Here is a 14,694-nt window from a genome sequence, read left to right as displayed (position 1 = left end):
TCTAAACTCTAACTAAACTCTAATTCATCAAAAATGTAAAATCCTTTTTGCACTCATTCAGTTATTAAAAAAAATTCCCATTTGTCTAAAAAGTTTATGAAAAGATGCGTCTTGAACCGCTTAATATTGTCCATTTAATACCCATCTTGATTTATTTTGACGACGTTTTTTTTTTGAATTACCTCAGTGATTTCATTTACGTAAAAAATAGAAAAAATCTGAATGAGTTTGAAAATTATAAAAAAAATTAAATCCTTATTTTAAAATGTATTTAAGAAAATTTTAGAACTGTTGCAAGGTAGAATTAAGCATTTTTATTAAAAAAAAAGTGCCTAATAGACTTGTAAAATTAATGATGAAAATAAAAACAAACAGTAAATTTACCATAAATAGGATTACATAAAAGGAAAAAAATGTCCGTTTTCATTGAGATTTTTTATAAATCCTTTCCCCGGTGCAATATTTTTAATTTGTTACGTTACGCAAGGTTATTCAATTAGCTTATTCAATTGAAGTAATATTTTCTTTGTCTTTAATTCAAACCTATCAAGAGCAACTTCAGCTAGGTCTGGATACTTTCTAAAATAGATAAGTTAATTCAAAAATGCTGCGTCGATAGAAGAATTTTTCGAACATCATAAACTTTTTCTGATACCTAATAAGAAGTCTCATAGGCGTGTCTAGAATATCCTTAGAATAACGGAAGCCTTCAGCAATCTTATACTCAACTATTCTGTATACACATATATGTTTGCTTGGATTTAATTATTTTACAGACAGAAATTATCTTACGAAACCTGTAAACATTAGTTAGTTAATATGTTCATTTATTTGATAAAGCAAGAAAAGAGAATGTTTGTTGTATTTCTTGAAAAGGGGAGATAAATTAGCTCCACATACACGGCAATTGACACTTTTCTACAGGCTGCGTTTGGTCCTTAAAATTGATATAGAAGGCTAAACTTTTGCATACAGCCTCTCCATAGAGCACGAAGAAAATTTGAGATCGGAGGTCAATGACCTCTATTTTGACCTCCATGAAAAAAAATATGGGAAAATATCACTTTTTCCCCTCTAATTTACTTATTTTAAGTTACTCAGACATGTTTTCATATTTTTTGCTACTCCATAAATCATGTGCTGATATTGACACATATATCCGACCTCCATGCCAGATTTACCTCCCTTTAATAACGACCTCTAAAATGGTCAAAATATTAAATCAATGTAAATTGGTCATGTGAAGTATCAAATCATAGGTTTTTTTGGTGCTCTAATTCCATTCTGAGACCTTTTTTTGATCTCAGACGATCCTGGAGGTCGTGACCTCGAGATATTAATAACCTCTGGAGGTCAAAAAATGAAATCAATGAAAAAATTTCATGTAAGGTAACAAATCATAGGTTTTTTGGTGTTCCTATTCCATTCTGAGACCCCTTTTTGACCTCAGATGATCCAAATATTAATGACCTCCAGAGGTCTTACGATGAAAACAATAAAGCCAATATACTACATAGTATTTTCTTTCTCATGTCTGGAATATGCAGAACTAGCAGATTTCCTCTCAATTTTCTTAAAAAACTAAAATTGAAAGGGTTTGCAAAAACATCTTTACTATTCAATTCTTTTAACCATTTAAAGGAAACAACAAATCAGTTTTAAAACTTCTCTCTGAAGCATGAAGTCCTTGTTGATTCTATATTATTAACATAGAAGAATTAATAACATTAATAACATTTGATACCTCACATGTCTTATTTTTATTGATTTCATATTTTGACCTCCAGAGGTCACATTGATATATAGAGGTCACGACCCCCAGGATCATCTGAGGTCAAAAAGGGGTCTCTGAATGGAATCGGAACATCAAAAAATCTATGATTTGATACCTAACATGACTTATTTTCAATGATTTCATATTTGACCTCCTGAGGTCATTAATATCAGGAGGTCACGACCACCAGGATCATCTGAGGTCATAAAGGGGTGAATGACCACGGATCTCAAATTATCTTCGTGATCTATGTGGATGACCAAAATTAGAGGCTACATGCAAATTTCAGCTTACAAAGTGTCGAATTGCACCCGACCCCTTTTAACTTGCAAAATTAGAGAACTATGGTCAAGAAGCATTTTTTTTGCTAATGGGATAATCAAGCATTCAAACAGTAATGCCACAAAAAGAACTTAAAACAAAACTGTCAGCAAAAAAAGTATCTTTGAAAATTAAACTTTCTGGACAAAATATGCAGAAACACTCGTAAAACAAGGGTATTTTCTCTGCCTTGAAAATTCTGATCTGTAAATCTAAATGTCGTTCCTGGGTGAGACTTAAGGCTTGTTGCTTGCTGCTTCATTTTTTTTTAAAGGTCTCTAATTTTTCATCCTTTTGTGTTATTATTCCCCTTCTGAAATATTAGGAATTTAACCAAATCTATACGTCAGTTTTCATGAAATTAAATCTTCCCTGCAGCTTCGCATTACATACTTCCATTCCTTACTTTGCAGAATATTTAGCACCATCTCTCTGTAAAATAACGAAAAAATGTAAATTTTCATTTTTTAACGTTTCTAATTTTTTTTTATTACTTTTGATTTTTTTCTATAGCAAGTTCTAGAACATTTCTGTCCTTGTAATCTTTGAGGGCAATGTCAGCACCGTGTTGCACCAGTGTGTTGTACACCTCGCAAAACCCATTTTTTGCTGCCAGGTGTAAAGGGGTTGTCTTATTATTGTCCTCAGTATCCACATAGTTCTTGCAGTAACCTACGATAATCGCAATAACATGATAAGTTGATTTCCAATTATTATTTTCATAATGTGGCTGAAAGGTGGCACTGTTTTAGGTTTCTGAGAGTTGAGTTTCGTGTGTTGTATGTGCTCCTTAATTTAATACAACTTAATGTACAGCGAGAATCAGAAAACTGTGGAATAGGAAGACGACATTAAATCAATAATTAAGTGTAATTGATGCTGTTACACAGAAAATAGTTTTAATTGTGACCTAATAAATCACTTTTTAAGGGAAGTGGGTCATTTTACTTTAAAAAATTACTTCGCCTTATGTTCATTAAAATAATTAAAGTTATATTTTGAATTTACAAGTCGTCTTCGTTTTTCAGAATTTTTTACTAGGCTGTTTTGGAAATCCGTTGCAGATTATTAACATTTACAATTGACTGAAATGGAGAAAAATAAGATCGACTTAGTTTTATGATTCACCCTGCCATTTTCATGAACTTTCATTAAAAACATTTTATTTAAATTTTTTGTTAAGCAAAGAAAAACATGTTTACCGAGCACTAGCTTTAGACATTCAATATTTCCAGAGCTGGCTGCACAACTGCACACAAGATATCATATGAACATTTATTTAAAATGTGATTATATTACCTCTTAGTTTTACATGTATCTTTTCACAAAAAAAGGTTAATGGTCATTTGGTCAATAATCATATTCTAATATTCCTGAGGGGTGTCCAACCGAAACTATTCTTGTCTCTATAATAGTATATCATAAATCATAAATCTTTATTCTTACAACGAATTAAATTACCGTATGCTTAGACCACGCTTAAGCAGAAGTTCTACAATACCCGGTTTCAGATTAGTTCCCGTCTTGGTCGCTAGATGTAGTAAAGTATTGGAATCCACGTCCTTTAATAAATTTATGAAATATTAAATATTATTGCTGAAAAGTTGATTATCTTTGTTAATTTTTTTAAATTGTAGAAAAAAGAGCTGTTTTTTTAAGATAAACTGTTCAGAAAGCGGCATAATTGAGAAATATTTAATAGATATAATAGTGTAGATCTTTAAATGATTACTTTTTCCTGAAGGAGACGAAGATCACTACTAGAGTTAAGTTCTTTATCGAGAAAGCATTTAACAACAAATTGATGTCCATGAATTACAGCAAGATGAAGAGGTGTGTAACCTAGAAGATTTGAAGGGACTTAAATTTTGATTTTAACTTTAATTTGAGCAGAGCAGTTTTAAATGCATTATATACAAACGAAAAAAAAAATAATATGAAATATTAACTTTATGTGAATGCGTCGAAAAATAATCGATTACTATAGGTTCTAATATCTGAATAATTTTTTTGAAATTAAATTGATTTTTTTACGATCCAAGTGATATATTGAAAATTTCTTAATTTTTATGGGCGCTACGTTTTTCAGCATAAGTCGTTTTTAACAATTTTCTCCTTATATATGCAACTTAACCGATCACATGACTCCAAGATAGGGTTATGGCTTTATAATTATCGTTTTATGGGTGCTTTGTTCTTCAATTCTTAATTAAGATAAAAGTTATGCTTAGTTTTACAAAGGAAAACTTTTACAGAATAAGTTTTGAAATATTGGAACCTTCCATAGATAAAGATAGATTGCGCATAAGACGACATTTTTCATCTTGAAAGATATAAATGTACAGAGATGTCTAAAAGATATTCCTATTATATAGATTAACTAGGTCGGTTGTGAACATTGGCTGTTCTTATGTCATTGAGTACTTGTGGTGTACATGAGTTCTGTAGAGAGAAATTTAAGTTAGTTTAGTCCTTCTCATGTCCTTCTTCAGTTCTCGTCAATATGATATATTGCTCAGTGAAATATTGTTGTTCAAATAGTTCCATTCCCGGCATTATTTTACACTCTATTATGAAATCCATTAAAACACCAAACCACCCCGCTTATCATTGAAGTACACCTTGACCCCTAGAAATATGAGTTCGCACACTACAATTCTTGGTGATTTTGCGTACATAAGCTATCTATGTTTATTTATTTATCTATGGAACCTTCACAAGTTGTTGTGGTGCCTTCAAAAAGTTCTTAACCTTAAATAAAAAAAACTTTTAAAAAACTGTAACTGTATACTATATAGGAACAATTTTATGCAAAAAAGTGTAACTTTATAGGGAATGTAACCTTATGGGAAATAACCTTATAGCAAATGTAATTATATAATGTGTAACCCTAGATAAAACTAGATAAATGTAACTGAGCCTAACACTATTGATGACACTATGTATATTGCCTATTCTTGGATATATAAAACCTGCATCATTTTTCATGTTGTAATTTATTGTAGAGTAGTTCTTTAGCAGCTCCCTATAAGTATCAACTTTATTAGAGCTTTTAATCTTTAATAGTCCCATTTACTCATATATTACCTAAAATCTTGTCCAAGAGATCCTGTTTGTGCTGCTAAATGAAGAGGGCAGTTTCCTTTAAAGTCGCGATCCAACAACATTCTTCGCAAAAGTCTTCTTCTTTGAAGTATTTTGATTACTTCCTTTAAATATATGTGTATTTTTTAAAACTCTCTACCAGTTTAGGAATAGAAAATAGAATCCTTTAGTAATCTATCTAAATAATAAAACAAGACATTCGTATATATATATGTTGCGTATAGCCGACCAAACGGCTGGACCGATTGGGCTGATTTTTTTTGTGCACACTTATGGGTGGCCAGGGATGTAATAGGCTAAAAAATTCAATTTTTTTTCCCACGAGCAACGCTATGCCCTTCAGTTAGTATGTATATCTTTTATACAATAAACAACATTTCGTATATATGTTGCGTATAGCCAAACAAACGGCTGGACCGATTGGGCTGAAATTTTTTGTGGAAACTCATGGGTGGCCGGGGGGGGGGGGTGTTATAGGATAAAAAGAAGGCTAAATAAGATTATCAGATATGTATGTTTATTGCAAAAAAAAACTGGAGAAACAACATTTGAAGGAGAAATAGGATGTATTTAGTTTTCAGAATTTAAACAATCAATTTTTATTTACTTGAACCAAAGAAAAATAAATTCTGTTGGTCAAAATATCTAAGTTTAAAATATCTATGGTTTAAACTATCAGGTAAAACGATATTGCAACTAGGAAATTTGAGTTTGTGGCAAAAACTCAGTTCCTTTATTAAATAAGCGAGAAGTAATACTTAGTTGAATCACTACACAAGAGAAGTAATTTTTGCTATTCATTACATCTGGCCCCTTCTTAATAATAATTAATTATAATTAATAATAGTCCTCAAATTGATAACAAACTTCAACTTTTCAAGCCATTTTGAACGTATTTTTATACATAAATCCCAAATAAAAACTATTTTAATGTTACAGAGGACATTAGTTCCAAATCTAACACTTGGCCCATTTCTAACACTGAGTGTTAGAAATGGGCACAAATTGAAAGACTGGGTTTTAGGGATATCGGACGAGGACAACAAAGTTATAATAGGAGTTCTTTTTATATTAAATCTCTTGAAGGTTTTCAAGACAATGTCAGGTTTTCCATTTCCGAACATATATCCTGAATTTTAAACATTGTAGCGTTTTCGAGACAAAACCCACTTTTCCGTTTTTGAGTATAATCCGCCTTTCAGAACATAGCTAACTTTCATGACTTACAAAATAAATCACTGAAAACAAAAATTATCTTATGAAGACTAAATTAACTTCTGAATCATTTCCAGAATCTAAGTTTCCACATTTTATCTGTTAAATTAGAGTATGGATGAATTATTTTCAAGCATTTTAAACAAACAGTTTCCCGCATTTCTAGCTAGTTATATCTATCTTGTTTTTAATCTTTGTGACAGAAACAATCTCAAGAACTGACGAGGATCAACCCAGATCGAAATATATTTTCAATAAATGTGGAACTAACATCTACTTTTTTTTTACTCTAAAGAGGTTTAGTCCATCACCATCACCGAATTTTAAAGTTTTATCTATATTGTAAGAACAATTAATTGCTATTATAATATTTTAATTTCTTAATGCTGTAATGATTTTTAAATTACAAAGGAACTGTTTGTCTTTATTATCTATTTTGTTTATATTTTACCTCATCAAAATTCTTGTTTTGTTACGTAAGTGCGTAAATGATTGAAAATTGACATTGATATGAATTCTGGTAATTGTCTCAAAATAAGGATATGTTCCGAAAACGCGACATGAGCTGAAATCCCGTAATATGTTTCAAAATGAAATCAAGAATAGAATCATCAAAGACTAATTCTCACGCCTTATTATTAGTTTAAAATTGACATTCATTGTTTTAATATATAGTTTTAGCCATTTTTTATAAATATATGGATTTAAAGATAAATACTCTTGAAAAAGATAACTTTGCAGATTTGGCCCAGTGTTAGAAATTGCCCAAGTGTTAGTTTTGGAACTAATATCCCCTGTATTATAATAATGTGAATTGTTTGTTTCGTTGTAAGAATATAGATCAAAGAACTTACCTTAAGTCCGTCGGAACATTCCGCTTGAATCGCGTAATGCATGATATTTCTGCCGTCATTGTCTATAATCTTCAATTCATTGACGCTGTAGAGTTTTAGTAGCATACTAATGAGAAGGTTTCATTAAAATGAGTAGTTAATGTAAAATTAATGACTATAAGATATACAACAAGGTGAAAGCTGAAAGGTAGGAAATCAAACTAAAAAAACCATTAATTTTATATACATCATGATATTTTTCTAGGGGGGGGGGGGGGGAAAAAAAATGAGCCAAATTAAAAAATTTCCCCCCCCCCCCACAGAATACTTATTTACGCCCCTCGGTACTGGACAGTACCGAGTGAATGCATATACAGTACAAGTTGTATAGCTCGGATCATTCATCTTTTAGAGCTGTGTGAGAAATATCATTGAAAAAATTACCAATCTAACTTTTTAATGTGACCCTTTGTATTACATATTTGCTACGTGTTACATTTAAACAGATTTTCAAAATTATTTAAGAATTCAGGCTTTCAGGAGACTCCACTTAAATCTGAGAAGTTAGACATATTTCGAAATTGTATTATTTAAAATTTAACTTTTATTACACTATGTAAATTGATTTTGCTTGATTCAAGACTCACATCTTCTGTCAGAGAAAAAGTTTTGCATAATTTAATCAAAAAAAATAAAACTGATAGCAAATAAAATAATAAATTACATAAGATTTAATAGATTTTTATGACGCCTTCTTGAAGCTAAAAATCCTAAAATATATTTTTTAAAAAAGGATAATAACTAATAACAAGGATAATAAGATCTTGGAAACTTTTATAAGATGTCATTAATATAGTCTTTTCAAAATGCAAGGTTTTTTAGCGAACTTTAATGCATACGTGCCCTTTACAAAAAAAATCATTTTATTGAAATCATAAATGCAAAAAAATTAAGTAAATTATTGCTCTTGTTTCTTGTTTTAAATTTTGCGAGATATTTCAATCTTACATACATATAAAAATGCCTTGGTAAATTTATAAATCATATTTCATTGTCCAACTAGTCTGGAACCAATTCTGCTTAAGTAGAAGAGGTAGATCTTCATGAATAAAAAATAGGCACAAATTAAAAGACTGGTTTTATAAGATTCCTGCCCTTATCGAGAGTAAAAGTCGAAAATAAAAACGATAATTTTATTAAGCATGACTTTTAGGCAAAAAAACTGAAAACTACAACTACGTAATTGAGCAGACATCAATTCAGATACAATCATTAAAGTCTTTTTTCTTCTTGCTCGAATATATTTTTTCTGAAATTTGGAAATATCTGTGACACATTAATCTAAAATGAACCACAAGCAGACATATTTTAATATAGGAACATATAGGTACACTTACACATTAAATAGCCTAAAATGAAATTACTTGAATTAATTTCAAATTTTCTTTTTTGGAAGGAATTAAAATTAAATTAAGATTTTTGAAGAAAGGTTAATTTTTACTTCTAATATAAGTTGTGCTGCTCACAAATCATTAATTGGCTTTTAAACAGTAACAAAATCCTTCCTTGAAATCTCCTGATGACCACTGAGCAAGGCAATCATCAAGGGAGTTTTGTTGTGGTGATCCGCCAGTGAAATATTTGCCCCGCTACATTGGTTTAATTTTTAATCTTTATGGTTTTCCAAATACCCAGACACAAGTTTAAAATACACATTAGCACCATATTACAACTTAAATTTTACTGTGATTTCTTTTACTTGTATAAATTGGTACAAATGTGTATTAGAAACTTCAAGAGTGAGAAGGGTAAGCTAATTTTGTTTATTTTGAATTGAATTGATCAGCATTTTTATTTAAAAACTTTAAGAATAAGGATCCAAAGTAACGCCTAAATTTTAAAATTGAAGTGCAGTCAATAAGAAACTAACAACAGCTATTTCTTGTTTTAAATTTGGGTGATTAATTAGTTATTTTTTCATTTGTGTGCTTTAGAAACTTCTCAAATTTTCTTTAAATACTAATTAATACCCTTTCATTATACTTAAAAGTTATATATTATGTTTTATTGTTGCTCTTATTACCTTTGCTTTAAAACATCTACAACGTTTTTGTGATTGTGTTTTGACGCTAGGTAGAAAGGTGATCGTAACATTTTGTCTTGTTCGTCAATTATCTATACAATTACAAGTTCTCCATGTATATTCTTCTTTTTTTCCCAGCAAAATTTTGATAGGTTACCTTTATAATTTTTTTTACAACAGTAGACTGTCGCAATACTAGTTCCCATTTCTTTTTCGTTTTCTTCTTACCATCAACTTGGTCTGTCAAATTCCCACTTTTAAATTAAGCATTATTTTACAAATGTATAGTTTAAGTAAAATATGAAATAATCTTTCTTCAAGCTACCTTTGTAAGTCTTTGTACTGAAGGTTGCTGTCCTTAGCTAGTTCAGCAGTCAGTAACTTCATAATATCTGCATGTCCATATCTAACGGCAGTGTTTAAATTTTAACTTATCAATATCATTCCCCTTTCCTCTGTAAAATCCGATCCATCTACCTGGCACAAAAGTGAAGTGGGGATTCTCCAAACTTATTGGTAATTGCAAGTGACGCTCCATGATCCAGCAATAACTTAACAATGTCAAGCTTTCCACTGGCCACAGCAAGGAATAGTGGCGTTCTCTCTGCTTTGTCACCTATTCCGAAACTTAATTATTTAGCTTTAAATGAAAAAAGACATACGGTTAAATGGAAAACTAAAATTTGTTATTTAATTATCAACGTTCAGAAAGGTCAGAATATCTATGTTAAAAAACCGTAAATCCTTATTCTGAATGGAAAACTATGAAATGCTGGACGCTGGTATATTATATCAGCATTCAGCAGAGTTAGGAAGTCTGTCTTACAAAACCTCCAAGCCTGTGTTTGTTCAGTATATAGTATTTTTGTATATGTATATGTATATAGTATTTTTGTAGTTTCTCTGGAAATATTTTTTAGCAAACAATGTTAAGTTGTTTCTTTGGAAATAATTCTTATCAAACACCGTTAAATTTGTTTATTGTTTTTTTTTTACAAAACCACTGAAATAGGATTAAAATGTGCATTTGTGGAAGACGATACCTAGCCGCCTAAAACAACTTCCACAAGAATGAGATAGAACGGATACGGGGCATTGTACTTTGGATCTACACGTGTGATATTGATATTCACTCATGTTCTGAACCCTCTAGTAATAAGTTATAAGAAATATATATCCTGGAAGTTACTTTATGCGTTTCATTAGAGTTTGACCCACGTCCTCTATACATTGCATTTTTTTCCACATTTTTTTATATCAAAAAGAGTATAAAACATTTTAGGCAACCTAAAGAAATAAAAAAATATTTATTAAAAAATATCTCACTCACCGAAATTTATAACATCTGTGGCAGAGGGATGATCTAAAAGAACTTTAACACATTGTGTTTCACCCTTGCAAGCAAAGTGTAGAGCTGTCATTTGTTCCCTTGATTTCAAAATATTAGTTTATTGAAATTGCAATATATCTTCAAAGTTTTCTTTGTCTTAATTTTTTATTGTAACATATTTTAAAGATTTTTATTGTTAAACCTATTGAATGCTTTTAAATTCAGCTTAGAATTATCCAGCAGGAACTTCAGAATATGATCATGTCCATGAACTGCTGAAAGATGTAAACAAGTGTTTTTTTGTTCATCTTTACTCTGAAATGATTTACTCAGTTTTAATTATATTAGAGCATGTTCATGAATACCCATTACTAATGGAACTTACGTCAATTTTGATGTTTCCAACTTTAAGATCATCTAAGGTTTTCAGCTTCTTTACGAGATGTAGATTCCCTCTGTAGACAGCATGATGCAATATGGTGAAACCATATTTATCCTGGGGGATTAAAAAATGTTAAAGAAATGATCGATTCCTGTCTTTAAAGAAATATTTGACCTTAACATCTCTATATTTGGAATGAATGAGGAGAAACTTGATGGTTTCCCAAGTATTTTCTTTCATCTCTTTGCTCTAAATATGAAAGTCTTATATATTATTTCTAGAAATAAGGAATAAGGATACTCTATAATCTTTATGACCATCTTATTTACTGCCTAAAAGGACGGACCTTTATACCATGCACTTTTAGTGAAGCAATATTAGTGAAGTACTAATGAGGATGTACTTAAACTGAGGACATTATACAGAAAAAAACGCAGACCATGAGGCACATTTAGAAAGTAGTTTGACGAGGCACATACAGGACGTAAAAAGTATGTTTATAATAGTTTACATACAGATTTAACAACCTGCCCTCTCAGAACAACACCACTCATGTCTTCAGTTTCTTCCTCATCATCAATTTTACCATACCTTAAAATTTACTTAAATCTTAAATATTACTAGAAATTAAAACAATATTTAAATATTGATTTTTAAACTATAGGGTTGAACTCATGCAGTGCCGTAACTGAATTACATGTTGTTAGGATAATATACTTAAAACAATTTTCTATGTAAGCTAAAGCTTTGCATAAAATCAGTGGGTTCCAACAATTCAAAATAGACTGGGTAAACTTGGCAAATAGTCTTAGCAAGAGAACTTTCACAGAGTTGAATTCTTTGGAAAAATTACACACAAAATGTGTATGTGTAGACTGTGGTAAGTTCCAGCAAACTTTAACTGTAGTGTTTCAAAATTAAGCATCATCAAACTCAAGCTAAAACTACTATGTTTAATAATAATCAAAAAATTAATACTATATAGATATTGATATAAACAAATGATAAGAATATTATGTTAATAGAAATCGTATTAAGAATTACGTAGAATTACAAAATTTCTGTAAGCTTTAGTATTCTATTGTCTCTACCTTCTCCCCCCTCCCTACAGAAATACACTAACGGCTCGGAACTTATTGAACCATTTTGATGTTTGTTTTTACTAATGTTAGTCAAGACTTTACTTTAACTGCAGTTCTTTGCTTAAATTAATTACTTTTATGCTCGGCAATTCCTTCCTGTACGGTGTACAACTCTGATTATGTATAATTAGCCATTAAAGCATGATATACCTGGCTGCAAAATGTGCTGGAGTCATTTTGTTTTGACCAGTTGTTTCGGGATCACTTTTCAAACTTAAAAAATTGCAGAACTTCAGTAACCCCAAAAATAGAGACGCAAATACTGCATATTCATTGATGCTTGGGAGGAATTTAAAAAAATCATTGCCGTTGTCATGCATGGGGCGGCCTCCCCCTGAAGTTTTAACCATTTAAACACAATATGTTAGACTTAAGAAGCAATGTTATGACATTTTTCAATATTTATTAATGTATCTTGATTGGAATAACACATTAAAAATTATTCATGTCTCGAGTAAATATTAATTGTTTGATGATTTGAAAGGAAGACGACATTCAAGAGGAAATCACTTTTTTGTCTTTACCCCCTTTAAAATACATTTACTAACTAAATGTGTATTCAATATATGTAAACTATATAATAATTTTTAATGTTTTAACATTGTTTTTATGTCTAGCATTGTGTTGAAATGGTTAAACCTTCAGAGGGAGTCCGCCCAATTAATTTACTGGGTTTTGAATAAAAAAAATGTAATAACTTTTTAAACAAATTATTTCATTAAGCTCCAAACCCTAAATAAACCTTTATTTTTGGTCAAACTGTATATTTTTAATTTACCTTATTAGAGTTTTCACCATTTCAAAATCACTGTTCCTGAATTTTAATAAAATTTATATAAAACAGCATCAATCGTCTTTAGTTATCGTTCCTAGTATTAAACATTACTATTTAAGATAGGAGTTAATTTTCTTTAAAAAGAACAGCAGCCTGTGCCCCTTTTTGACTCCTAATTTAGCTTAATTAATTCCCCCGCCCTCCCAGCAATATCAGACATTAATTTCACATGTAGAAAATGATCTGCAAACCCCCCTTTAGCATCTGTTGAGCCGTAAAGAGATATTAAGACCAGTCTAGTCTTTATTATAATTAACTACTAGCTGAAGTGCCCGGCGTTGTCCGTGGAATTAAAAAACTCTTGAAAAAAATTTCGTTTGGCTAGCAATAGCTAACATATATACAAATATATATGTATATACTGATTGCATAAAAGCATGAAACAATTTGTTTATGAATAAAATTTTATTAGAATTAACAGTCTCTATGAGTATTCTTGTTTTCCGTTTATTTACTATTTAAACTTGTCTTTGATAAAACCTTAAAATTAAAAGTTTATTTTTTCCTAATCTAAAAACACTAATTAATATTTTTGTCAAAAATTAATCAAAGGAAAATACTTTTTAATTTTATTATTAAGCATTAATGTAGTTAATCAAACAAGTTTTATTTAAAGTACAACTAGAGTCAATGAAACTGAAAATTACAAAAAGTTTACAGGCCTAAAAGACACCACACCACGTCTTTTCAAAAGTTTTCCTAAAACCTGAAACGGATCAAAAATATGAAGAAACGAATCGAGAAATAGAGGACAAACTGAATTTTTCAAAGTTTATCCCTTTTAAGTTTTCGAGGGATCTCCAAAAATTCTTGGAAAAAGACGAAAATTCTTGAAAAGTCATTTTTTGATCGGTGTAAGTTCTGAGAGGCGTTTCCAACACGGAAACGATAGCACCCTCTAGTCTATTCAGAATCACTAAAGTGCGACCTCTACAATCAAAATAAGTTATATTTAATCTTTCTCTGGATTCAAAAATGTTGTGGTGATGTATAAAATAATAGTTTATATTGCGTGATACAAATTACACAAAACACTTTATCAACACTTATTGTATTTATTTATAGTAGATACCTGGCAGCATAATGTAGGGGAGTATTTCCAACATCATCCTTGCTGTTAACTGCATTAATATTGAAGATTTAAAATGGGAATAGGCTAACATACAAGAGACAGAATTCCGTTTGCCCTAGAATTTGCTAAGGACCTAAGTACAGCAAATATATTCTTACCGCTTTGTGGCAGCATAGCCAGTGAATTTTCCGCTTTGACATTTCTTTTAATAAAGTTTAATTAGAAAGTAAAGAGCTATATCTAGGGGGTGAGGGACTATTAGAGTCTTTAAATTGTTACGTCAAGCATTATGTCAGGAGTATAACAGGGAAGGGATCCTCTCGGCATGTACAAAAGAATGACCACAAGAAGATGGACGAGAGATGGTCACAATACACTGTAAAGAAATACTATATATAGGAGAGGCTTTGCACGAATATCATCCGACCTTGCTAAAATCTTTATATGAAAGTGTAGAAAGTCAAGGTAAAAAATGTCACATGTAAATATTGGCTAATGATTTACACAGGGTCAGGATATGAAAATACATCGTATGGCCCCAACCTATGAGAAGAAAAAGAAAAAGAAAAAGAAAAAGAGAAGTATAGTATTTTTGTATATGT

The 14,694-nt window shown here is 30.5% G+C and overlaps 1 protein-coding gene across 2 annotated transcripts in view; it reads right to left on the bottom strand.

Annotated features, from left to right (window-relative positions):
* The window catches only part of LOC111703829 (transient receptor potential cation channel subfamily A member 1 homolog), a 28,795-nt gene that overhangs the window by 9,781 nt on the left and 4,320 nt on the right, over window positions 1-14,694 (bottom strand). Inside the window, exons 4-27 of one of the 2 annotated variants that reach the window (XM_023475894.1) lie at window positions 14,093-14,141; window positions 12,964-12,999; window positions 12,336-12,398; window positions 11,571-11,634; window positions 11,218-11,292; window positions 11,047-11,157; window positions 10,864-10,976; window positions 10,662-10,759; window positions 9,809-9,947; window positions 9,657-9,737; window positions 9,489-9,585; window positions 9,332-9,423; window positions 8,814-8,897; window positions 7,270-7,375; window positions 5,183-5,304; window positions 5,068-5,120; window positions 3,828-3,937; window positions 3,557-3,657; window positions 3,469-3,501; window positions 3,298-3,344; window positions 2,590-2,767; window positions 2,468-2,527; window positions 656-733; window positions 544-579 (exon numbers count right to left, since the gene is read on the bottom strand). In XM_023475894.1, the coding sequence (XP_023331662.1) occupies window positions 544-579; window positions 656-733; window positions 2,468-2,527; window positions 2,590-2,767; window positions 3,298-3,344; window positions 3,469-3,501; window positions 3,557-3,657; window positions 3,828-3,937; window positions 5,068-5,120; window positions 5,183-5,304; window positions 7,270-7,375; window positions 8,814-8,897; window positions 9,332-9,423; window positions 9,489-9,585; window positions 9,657-9,737; window positions 9,809-9,947; window positions 10,662-10,759; window positions 10,864-10,976; window positions 11,047-11,157; window positions 11,218-11,292; window positions 11,571-11,634; window positions 12,336-12,398; window positions 12,964-12,999; window positions 14,093-14,141 (2,026 nt within the window). The remainder of the gene's footprint in view (window positions 1-543; window positions 580-655; window positions 734-2,467; window positions 2,528-2,589; window positions 2,768-3,297; window positions 3,345-3,468; window positions 3,502-3,556; window positions 3,658-3,827; window positions 3,938-5,067; window positions 5,121-5,182; window positions 5,305-7,269; window positions 7,376-8,813; window positions 8,898-9,331; window positions 9,424-9,488; window positions 9,586-9,656; window positions 9,738-9,808; window positions 9,948-10,661; window positions 10,760-10,863; window positions 10,977-11,046; window positions 11,158-11,217; window positions 11,293-11,570; window positions 11,635-12,335; window positions 12,399-12,963; window positions 13,000-14,092; window positions 14,142-14,694) is intronic. The other variant, XM_023475895.1, reaches the window with a different exon arrangement.

This window comes from Eurytemora carolleeae, unplaced genomic scaffold (assembly GCF_000591075.1).
Source record: "Eurytemora carolleeae unplaced genomic scaffold, Eaff_2.0 scaffold574, whole genome shotgun sequence".
In the NCBI taxonomy this organism is placed as follows: Eukaryota; Metazoa; Arthropoda; class Copepoda; order Calanoida; family Temoridae; genus Eurytemora; species Eurytemora carolleeae.
Note: the sequence above shows the minus strand (reverse complement) of the source record. Positions and strands in the feature narration are given on the sequence as shown.